We start from the raw sequence: 11,447 nt of genomic DNA, 5'->3' as shown, positions 1-11,447 counted from the left end.
TCTTCTCATCAGGTGGCCAAAGTATTGGAGCTTCAGCTTCATCATCAGTCCTTCCAATGAACACCCAGGACTGATCTCCCTTAGGATGGACTGGTTGGATCTCCTTGCAGTCCAAGGGATTCTCAAGAGTCTTCTCCAACACCACAGTTCAAAAGCATCAATTCTTGGCTGCTCAGCTTTCTTTATACTCCAACTCTCACATCCAGACACTACCACTGGAAAAACCATAGCCTTGACTAGACGGACCTTTGTTGACAAAGTAATGTCTCTGCTTTTTAATATGCTGTCTAGGTTGCTCATAACTTTTCTTCCAAGGAGTAAGCGTCTTTTAATTTCATGGCTGCAATCACTATCTGCATCATTAAAAAAAAAAAATTTAATGATTAATTTTGGGCTGTGCTGGGTCTTTAATGCTTCCTGGGCCTTCTCTAGCTCCAGGGAATGGGGGCTCCTCTCTACTTGCAGTGACCAAGCTCCTCTTCGTGGTACCTTCTCTTTGGAGCATGGGCTCCAAGTGTGCAGACTCAGCAGCTGTGTTCCATTGGCTTAGTTTTCCCTTGGTATGTGGGATCTTCCTGGATCAGGGATTGAACCCCTGTCCCTGCATCCACAGGTAGATTCTTAACCATTGGAACACCAGGCAACTCCCATAAGTTCTATATCTCGAGGGTATTCCATCTTGTAGATTGTAAACCACAAGGAGATCTGATCTGTGTGCTCTCCCCATGACAGTGGGAATGGCCTCTCCTTCAGACTACTAACACCTCCTTCAAACTACTAACACCTCTTTGAAGCATAAGAGGCTGGAAGAAACATCTTCAGATGCTGTAAACAGTGACAGCTTCCTGCCTGAGCTGTCAATCATCTTGTTCCTCCAAGCACTGCACTGACTTCATGATGCTACGAATTGACCAAGGTGCACATGCTGCCCAGCTTTGGTTCCTAGTGGTCCAAGTCGTTAAGAAGTATCTTCAGCTCAACTGAGAAGTGTTGGTGTTGTCAGAATATACATTTCCCTTATGTTGTGACCCATGGCATTTTATACTTTCTCTCTATGAAGATCAAAGACTGGAACACGGTTCCTTTCCATGTAATGAATATGATGTTTTCTTGACATCTTTCTTGACCAGATTACCCTTTCTCACTGCAGTTAAGATGATCCATAACCCTGTCCCTATCCCAAGTCCTTTCTCTCCTTCTCCCCTGGACACCTCTAGGAATCTCTATATCCTCCTCCTCAGAATTGCCTCTGATGGAACACCTATCTTATTAAAGGCATATGTTTCTGGATAGTTAAATTTAATGTGCATTTTTGGGTGTTTGAAAACGGGGACTTTTGGTACAAACACACATAACTTGACTGTAAATTGAACCAATTTATTTAAACCCTCAGAAATCAAACACCACCAGACAGGATGTGATTAGTGACCAGGAGAGATGAGATAAGAAAGGGAGTGTGAGTGTGAAGAGAGAAGGATCATGTTAACCAGGAACCAGAGAAGTCGTCTTTATGTTGATCTTGATTCAATGGAAATGAGGACGTGTCTGGTCTCCATGACTGTTTCTGTAGGTGAATAAAACAGGACAAAATGTTTAGTTGATAAAGAAAGCTGAGCACTGAAGAATTGATGCTTTTGAACTGTGGTGTTGGAGAAGACTCTTGAGTCCCTTGGACTGCAAGGAGTTCCAACCAGCCCATCCTAAAGGAGATCAGTCCTGAATATTCATTGGAAGGATTAATGCTGAAGCTGAAACTCCAATACTTTGGCCACCTGCTGCAAAGAACTGACTCACTGGAAAAGACCCTGATGCTGGGAAAGATGGCAGGCAGGAGAAGAGGGGGACAATAGAAGATGAGATGGTTGGATGGCATCACCGACTCAATGGACATGAGTTTGAGTAACCTCTGGGAGTTGGTGATGGACAGGGAGCTGCAGTCCATGGACACTCTGTGTCTGCAAAGAGCTGGACACAACCGAGTGACTGAACTGAACTGAAAAGTTTAGTAGAGTCGACTGTGTGATGGCTGATGGGGTGAGCCTCAGGCAGTAGGTTGTCCAGGGTACAGAAGCTGAGAGGTGATCCAATGTCAGAATCCTGGTGGCACTCACTACTCCACATCTCTGATGTAGGTGGGGGTCCATGTGGAATTTTCCCCAGGATGTACATATGAGGTGACCTTCTATCTATATGATCCATTATAGGAGTAATGATTTCACCATGCACATTCAGATTCTGTGATTAGAGTGCATTCTTCTAACTCTCCAAGTTTTGTCTTTAGGGTCTTCAAGAAATAATTTTTAAAAATTTAATTTATATTGAAGTATAGTTGATTAACTATGTTGCATTAGTTTTATGTGTGCAGCGAAGCGGTTAGTTTGTACATACGTATACCTATTCTTTTCCAGATTATTTTCTCATGTAGGTTTTTAAAGAGTATTACATATAGTTCCCTGTGCTATACTTTAGGACTTTTTGGTCTATCCATCTTGTATATTGTAGCTTGTACCTTCTAACTCCAAATACTCATTCCATCTCTTCTCCAGCCTTTCACCCTTGGCAGCCACAAGTCTGTTATTTAGGGCTGTGACCCTGTTTCTGTTTTCTAAATAAGTTCCTCCATGTCATATTTTGGGTTTCCCTGACAGCTCAGTTGGTAAAGAGTCTGCCTGCAATGCAGGAGACTGCAGTTTGATTCCTAGGTTGGGAAGATCCCCTGGAGAAGGGATAGGCTACCTACTCCAGTATTCTTGGGCTCCCCTTGTGGCTCAGCTGGTAAAGAATCCTCCTGAAATGCAGGAGACCTAGGTTTGATCCCTGGCTTGGGAAGATCCCCTGGAAAAGGGAAAAGCTATCCACTCCAGTATTCTGGCCTGGAGAATTTCAGGACTACAGTCCATGTGGTCACAAAGACTCAGACACAACTGAGTGATTTTCATATGTCATATTTTAGATTCCACGTATGTGTGACATCATGTGATATTTGTCTTTCCCTTTCTGACCCCCCTGGTGGCTCAGAGGTTAAAGCGTCTGCCTGGAATGCGGGAGACCTGGGTTCGATCCCTGGGTCAGGAAGATCCCCTGGAGAAGGAAATGGCAACCCACTCCAGTACTCTTGCCTAGAGAATCCCATGGAGGGAGGAGCCTGATAGGCTATAGTCCACGGGGTCTCGAAGAGTCGGACAGGACTGAGCGACTTCACTTTTACTTTTCTGACTTCACTCAGTTTGATCATATCTAGGTCCAACCATGTGGCTACAAATGACATTACTTCATTCTTTTACTGAACTGAATATTCCATTGAATATACGTACCACATCTTTCTTATCATATTTGCCTGGAAGCTAGTCTTTGTCTTTGCTTTTTTTCTTTCATTTTTTTTTCTTTCTCAACAGAAAATTAAAAGCCACACTTTATCCTAGATGTGTGTCATTTTCTTAGGCTGTCTTAGGTTAGAAAATTTAAAAATTTCACTTTAAGAAAATCATCTTGTGAAGGGGAATAGAATTCAAATGCATGTTTCAGACAGTGTGACTGGAAGACCTCTACTGGTTCTGTCAGAATTATATGAGATTGAGCACTTGTCTTGAGTCAACATGAGCACCCTTCAGTCTTGGTTCTCTTAGAGGAGGGGTGTATGTGGACAACCACAAAGTCAGGATTGAGGGGAAAACTAGTTAAGCTTCCACCAACTCGTGATCATTCCTGCTTCTCCCTGATGACTCTGGTCTGCGATATTCCTGCAGGATAAGGCTTTCTCATCAAAGCTGCTCAGGATGAATCAACCAACCAAACAGCAATTTAATATGGCTCGAGAGAAGAGGAATTACCTGTTGTGACAGAGATATTTCTCTACTGATCAAATGTAAGCTGTGGGGCCAAAGATAATAGTTATCCACAAAATTTGGCAGATATGAAATCACCATGTGTCCTTATTGATTTATTTAATGGAACAGTATTAGTAAAAGACTGTTTTCACTTACACTGGTGTTTGTTTGGACCTTGTCACTCGGGGTGAGGATGGTCTTCTGGAGGAAAACCAAAGGGACAGGAAAGAAAGATCCATCAATTAGTACCATTCCACAGGATTTCCAAGACTTTTTTTTTAAGTACCAGATTATATAAAATAATATTTATGGAGAAATAGATATCAAATAAATTGATTTGTTTCCTGATAGTATATTTGCATATAAGGTGAATGATATACTTAGGAAAAAATAGAATTCCATTACCATTTTCCAAGAAATTCACAACATTTTTCTTGTCAATTCCTTTGTCTTCCGTCAGCTTCCAGAATTTCTCCAAGTCTTCATCTTCAACATTCAGTTTAACTGAAAAACACCACATAGAAAGCAGAATTTTGCCCCTCAGAACCCATTCTGAATGCAGAACAAGAAATGGAGTGTCCAAGTCAGATCTTCACTTGATATAAATTAAGCCTCCAACAGTTACCATTTCATGACTCAGATGTCTGCTGTCTGTCTTAAGAATTAATCCCCACCCAACTCTGTAACTAGACCTCCCACCTCAGCATCAGCAGGAGTACCCCAAAGACTCACAGGAGTTTCATGGATCTGGGGACTTCATCACACTATGGAATTGATCTGCTTGCTCACCTACTTCCAATTATCTGTACCTGCCACTGAGGTCTTGTTCTGACCCAAATAAAAAGCAGACAGAGTTCTCCCCTGATAGACACACTCACCTCATCACACATGAAAATGGGAGATGATTTATCCTTTAATTAACCCGCTATTCTGCTCAGAACCTTTCCTTAACTAGGCATATGTTGTTCCAATGATGTACACTTGTCTCAGTGCTTCTATGTACGTATTTGGGCTTATATCAGTGTTCACAATAGCAGTGCATTTGAAAAATTGCACAGGAGAAAGATTAAAAATAAAAGTTTCTGATCCAAGTCTTAGAATCAATTGAGAAACTAGTATAAACTCAACAAATAAGAGTAGTTTCCTTATAGCCATATCTTGAAATTAAAGTGTTAAAAAAAATAAAACTAGAAACCAACACAATAATTTTCCTTCAACGAAAAATTTAAACAAAAAACTATTTCTACTAAAACTTATTGGCTATCTTTAATTTCAACAAATGGGAATTATTTAGAAATGTCTGATGATATGATCTCCTCAACCCCTCTGAGCTCCTCTTTCTTGGTAGATTTTGTTCCAGGGTCCTTATCTCCACGAACAGAAAGATCTAGGTTCCGTGGGCTGCATAATAGATACCATCACCACATAATGATTTTGTGGATAAGAGCGCTGATAATGGAAGTTCTACATGACAGTGTTGATGTACATAGGAGGATGTCACACATACCAAACAGTCCAGTCAATTCTGTCTTCTTGCCGTGTTTATCCACGTTGGTGTTATGTGCTACCAGATGCGTTCTCGACAGAGAGACAATTTTAAATACATTTTGACCCTCATCTGTGAGAGAGAGAATATGCATATATATAGGACTCCACCTTTGTGTATTTTCAGTTAGATTCATCATGGCAAGTTGAGAGTAATAGCAATAGAACATCCTGTGCTGATGTGTGGGTGGGCTGAATCCTACAGCTGCCATGGCAGCAAGGAGAGCAAGAGCAGTCGAGACTTTTCCTTATTCCCATGTTCTCATACAACTAACCAGTCACTCTTTGCCCTCTTGCTCAGCTGTCTTCTTCAACGTGTGCTCTAATGAACCCCAGTTAAAAAAAAAAAGAAAAAGAAAAATAGGAGTGTATTATCAAATCCAAGATCCAAAATTATTTGTATTTCTGTTGTTCCAGCCGTGGAACTGATTTTTCTTTAGGGTATATCAACTTAATGGTAAATCAACTGAAATGGTAAATCAACTTACCATTTCAGAGTGTAGCATGGACATGTATATACTACGATGTGTAAAACAGACAGCTAGTGGGCAGCTACTGGATAGCACAGGGAGCTCAGCTCGGTGCTCCGTGATGACCTTGAGGGCTGGGATGGGGGAAGGGAAGGGAGGCTCCAGGGGGAAGGGATCTATGTACACATACACCTGATTGACATTGTACAGCAGAAACTAACATAACATTGCAAAGCAATTATCCTCCAATTAAAAATAAATTTAAAAATATTTGGGACAATTTGAGATGTTTTGTAGACAGACCTGCTATTGAAATAATTAATATGCAATATTATCAAATTTTAAAAATAGTTAATGAAAGAAAAAAATAATAGCATGTGTTCTCGAGTGCCTACACTGTGCCAGGCAGCTTTAGGAACACTTGATGTTAATTCCTGTGCTTCCTCTGCCCCTCAGCTTGGGGTATGACATGTCCGTTGGTGTGAAGACAGTTCACCGGCTGGGAAGTGCAGGCAGCGAGCTCCGTCCCCACCTGGAGGGCTGCCCCTCCTCTCTGCCCCGCCCGTCCACTCTGCCCCATGTATCTGGACAAGAAGCAGCTCTGACCTACTGTGTGTCACGTCTAGACTGTCTACATCCATTCTGTCTCTCCTGGCTTCCATCACACCTAATAGTAATCCCTAAGAAAGACGGGAGGTAAAACCACCCGCCTTTGTACCTGAAACATGCCAATGGCATTGTTCAGTGTCAGAAACACTGAAAATTATTAGTGTGATGGAGAAGGAGAAAAAATAGCAGCAGAAGCAGCTTCATAGTCTCAGAGCCCCTAGATGTTACATGCAATGTGCCCAAGCCTACCATGAATCTAGAGCCTGGGGTCACGCTGGGACAACTTAAGTTGGATGATGCAGGTCCTGAGATTATCCGTGACTGCCTGTGGTTGACCATGACTTCAGCAAGGTGGGCATTGCAGCATCACTGAATTGGCTGTGACGTTAACGAAGGCAACGGGACAGTGAGAGCCAACCTATCTTATGGGCGTCAGGTCACCATTAAGGCTTGATGTGGGTACACCTCACAGCCCCCAAAACACAGTTGGGGGGTAACACTTGCTGGTCCCCAAGAGATCTTACAAGAAGGAGTTATAATCTATTTCTCCCTTCTTTAGTCGCTCTGTAAAAACTGCAGCTAAAAAGGGTTGCAAAACTGGAGAAAAAGTAAAGACAGCGGAAGCACTGAGATTTGGCCAAAGGAAAAAATAATATCAGAGTAAGAAAATAAAAACATAATTTAAAAGTTGTCAAATATTAAAAGCCATTCAGGAAATTTTCCAGGCATAAATGTCACTGATTTGTGTTCGTCGTATAAGCATTGTGCGACTGTTTCATTTAGACACGGGTTGTCATCACATGCTGCTACATTTAAATCACAGTCAAATATGTAGCCCTTAGAACGTTTACTGTCTGAGCTGAAACTCCAGTACTTTGGCCACCTCATGTGAAGAGTCGACTCATTGGAAAAGACCCTGATGTTGGGAGGGATTGGGGGCAGGAGGAGAAGGGGATGACAGAGGATGAGATGGCTGGAGGGCACCACCGACTCGATGCACATGAGTTTGTGTGAACTTTGGGAGTCGGTGATGGACAGGGAGGCCTGGCGTGCTGCAATTCATGGGGTCGCAAAGAGTTGGACACGACTGAGCGACTGAACTAAGACTTTTAAAATTAGGAAGGTAGTTTGGGGCCATTTTAAGAAGTTAAAAGTCTTAGCCAGCATCCCTACTGCTTTGACCAACAGTTTCCTTTATGGTTGAACTCAAGATGATTTCCTTGGGTTCAAGTTCATCCTCTGTACCTTGGATGGATTAAGATGTTTAAAATTGTTTGAAAAAAGTGACACTGATGTGAAGACTCAAGATAGACCCTTGAGACGTCAGTTCGTAAGGCTGTTGTAAACTGTCTGAGAACCATATGAAATACAGGTCTATACCTGTTATTCTCAGTGGCTAACACTCCTGAGGAGAAGGCAATGGCACCCCACTCCAGCACTCTTGCCTGGAAAATCCCACGGAAGGAGGAGCCTGGTAGGCTGCGGTCCATGAGGTTGCTAACAGTCGGACACGACTGAGCGACTTCACTTTCACTTTTCACTTTCATGCATTGGAGAAGGAAATGGCAACCCACTCCAGTGTTCTTGCCTGGAAAATCCCAGGGACGGCGGAGCCTGGTGGGCTGCCATGTATGAGGTCACAGAGTCGGACACGACTGAAGCGACTTAGCAGTAGCAGTAACACTCCTGATTGGGAGGAGACCTCCAGGCCGTGTGTTTGAATCATTGTCTCATGACAAAGTGAAGTGCTTGAATATCCTAAGGACTGGAGCCTGCTCACCCCTCTAATTGTTAGCAGGAGTAGAATTCAGGTGTGTGGGGTTATGGAAGACAATTGTCCCAAGATTTCTACCCAAATGTTCTCTGACCAGTGAAGCAGTCATACTTACAGTCAGCAACATAAGTACCATCGTCTTGCTTTGTAGCCTTGACATGTACATTCTTCCATTTTCCATTCCGCCTTAAAAAGCAAACATATACAAGGTGTTTGAAGCAATGGAAAAAGTAGACATATACTTAGAATTTTCTTTGTTTTATCCCCACAGGGTAATCTTGTCATCTGAAGTTCTAAGAGAGGAGACAATAAGCAGACCCATTGTTAACTTGTGGCTCAGTGGGTAGACATCTAATTTTGAGGAAAAGGAGAGTTTGGGCAGAGATGGAGAAATTTGGTATCTGCACAGTGGAGTTCACGAAAAAGATGTGTGCCTGTCAAAACATATTGAACTATGCCCTCCACGAAAGAAAGAATTAGTTGCTCAGTCACATCTGACTCTTTGTGACCCCATGGACGGTAGCCCACCAGGCTCCTGTGTCCATGGGATTCTCCAGGCAAGAATACTGGAGTGGGTTGCCATTTCCTTCTCAAGGGGATGTTCCCGACCCAAGGATCGAACTCAGTTGTCTTGCATTGCAGGCAAATTCTTTATCATCTGAACCACCGGGGAAGGCTTACGCCTTCCACAAAGCTGCATATAATAATTGCTCATGGGCTTCCCAGGAGGTTCAAGTGGTAGACATGCAGGTTCAATCCCTGGATTGGCAAGATGCCCAGGAGGAGGGCACGGCAACCCACTCCAGTATTCTTGCCTGGAGAATCCCCATGGACAGAGGACTCTGGTGGTCTACAGGTCACAGGTTTGCAAAGAGTCAGACACTTCTGAAACAACTTAACAAGCCACATGCTCACTTCAATCAGGTTGATTTCAGAAGGATTAGCCATATGAAAATTCAAAAGTGTGTTTGTGTGTGTGTGATAGTTGCTCAGTTGTGTCTGATTTTTCGCACATGTGTTTTCCTTCTTGGTTATTTGTACTTACTTGACAGAAAAGTAAAAGTCCACTGTGCCCTTTTCATCATCAAACACAAGTTTACGGAAGTAAGTCCTGAATGGTCCATTCTCCTGGATTTTCTCTGGGTTGGTGGATCCAATGTACACTGTTCTCCATGGTCCTGAAAGCTGAAAGCAAAATCCCCCTTAGAAAATGTAGTTCTTGTCTTTTTATTTCATCCAGCATCATGAGTCAAAGGTTTCCCACCCCCAGTGCAAGTCAGCACACATTATCTACCTTGACTGGACAAAGCAGGATTTATGAAATAATGCAAAACCGAGTCAGAGCAAAAGAAGGAATTGAGACATTTCTGAGATAGCTTGAGTTCTCATGTCAAATACAAGATCTCAAAATCAACAGCTGTTTGGCTGATCCACTTTTTTCTGTTACAAGACTAGTAAAAATGCCTGAGAGTCAATTAATACACAGTAGAGATGACACAGAGACGAAACGGAGCAGGTCTAGAGTCAGTTAATGGAGCAGTATTGAGTCGGAGGGAGGAGGATCGGTTAGTGGGTCCACATATCAAAACCACAAAAGGGACACACACACACACACACACACACACACACACCCAAGGCCTCCTCCCAGATCAGACGGTCCCTGGTACCTCTGAGAGATTTTGCTCAGCTTCCTCTTCTTGGGCGGCACAAACCACACCAAGGAGAAGAGTCAGGAACAGAACCTTCATCTTATCTCTCGTGGTACTTTGTCTGTCAAGGCTGACTGTGTCCCAGTGGCTGGAGAGGACGGGAATTGTGCCACTTTTTATAGGATCGTTTTGTTGGTGTGACGTGTCACAAACCAATGGTTGTTCCTCCTAAGCCCAAGGTTACACAGAAGTCATCTTCCGTATCCTGTTTGGCAGGGATCTGCTGTTTGTGTTATCTTTATCATGAGGGTTGTTTTAAGAGAAGCTTAAGAGGATCTGGACATGGAACATTTAGAGGGAGTGAGATATCACAATGCACTCTAATGTTGCAAGGCCAGGAATATTTATTTACCTTTGTATCCTGAGATAAGGCTGGGATAAGCTGTCCAAGGTACATATCACCAACTCCTCTGCCATTTCCTTAACATTTAGGAGATAGTCTAAAATTTATTTTCTAAAGTCGAGTGTGTGATTTAACAAAGTTAAAAAATATTTCTGAAGAGACCTTTGGAAAACCTCCCGTTTCTCTGAGGGGAGGGACACGTCAGCACAAAATGTTGATCACCTCTTCCTGCCCCACAGCGGGCTCTGTCCTCCTTATAGCTAGGAGGAGGTTCTGTCCAAATGCCCCTTACCCTCATGTCTGAAAAGGCACGTAAGCAATTCTGTTCCTCTCTCCCCTTCAAGACATCCTTTATCCATCTAATCTGTGATATATCATTTACTCATTGACTCAGTTGTTTCTAAGGAAGTGAAAAAGCACGACTGTATTTCTTGTAACTTGTAGAATCTGAGGAAACCAGAAGGGAAAGAGACACGTGTACCCCAATGTTCATCGCAGCACTGTTTATAATAGCCAAGACATGGAAGCAACCTAGATGTCCATCAGCAGATGAATGGATAAGAAAGCTGTGGTACATATACACAATGGAGTATTACTCAGCCATTAAAAAGAATACATTTGAATCAGTTCTGATGAGGTGGATAAAACTGGAGCCTATTATACAGAGTGAAGTAAGCCAGAAGGAAAAACATAAATACAGTATACTAACGCATATATATGGAATTTAGAAAGATGGTAACAATAACCCGGTGTACGAGACAGCAAAAGAGACACTGATGTATTGAACAGTCTTATGGACTCTGTGGGAAAGGGAGAGGGTGGGAAGATTTGGGAGAATGGCAATGAAACATGTAAAATATCATGTAGGAAACGAGTTGCCAGTCCAGGTTCGATGCATGACGCTGGATGCTTGGGGCTGGTGTACTGGGATGGCCCAGAGGGATGGTATGGGGAGGGAGGAGGGAGGAGGGTTCGGGATGGGGAACACATGTATACCTGTGGTGGATTCATTTTGATATTTGGCAAAACTAATACAATTATGTAAAGTTTAAAAATAAAATAAAATTAGAGAAAAAATAAATAAATAAATAAAATAAAAAAGGAAATTTCCTAACTCTATACATCTAGTTACTCTCAAGGTCCCTCAAACAGCCAAAGAATGTCTACTTT

The 11,447-nt window shown here is 42.5% G+C and overlaps 1 protein-coding gene across 1 annotated transcript; it reads right to left on the bottom strand.

Annotated features, from left to right (window-relative positions):
- Positions 1-1,396: 1,396 nt before the first annotated feature.
- On the bottom strand, positions 1,397-10,022 carry LOC104989088 (odorant-binding protein; the record flags this gene model as incomplete). The annotated part of the gene is made up of 7 exons (XM_010840658.1): positions 1,397-1,564; positions 3,984-4,028; positions 4,233-4,331; positions 5,335-5,445; positions 8,341-8,411; positions 9,271-9,410; positions 9,893-10,022. Coding segments are annotated over 6 exons (574 nt in total), but the record flags the coding sequence as incomplete, so codon positions are not given.
- Between the last annotated feature and the right edge of the window lie 1,425 nt (positions 10,023-11,447).

This window comes from Bison bison, unplaced genomic scaffold, assembly GCF_000754665.1.
Source record: "Bison bison bison isolate TAMUID 2011002044 unplaced genomic scaffold, Bison_UMD1.0 scf7180017846752, whole genome shotgun sequence".
Lineage (NCBI taxonomy): Eukaryota > Metazoa > Chordata > Mammalia > Artiodactyla > Bovidae > Bison > Bison bison.
The sequence above is the reverse complement of the archived record's forward strand: the minus strand, read 5'-3'. Positions and strand labels throughout refer to the sequence as shown.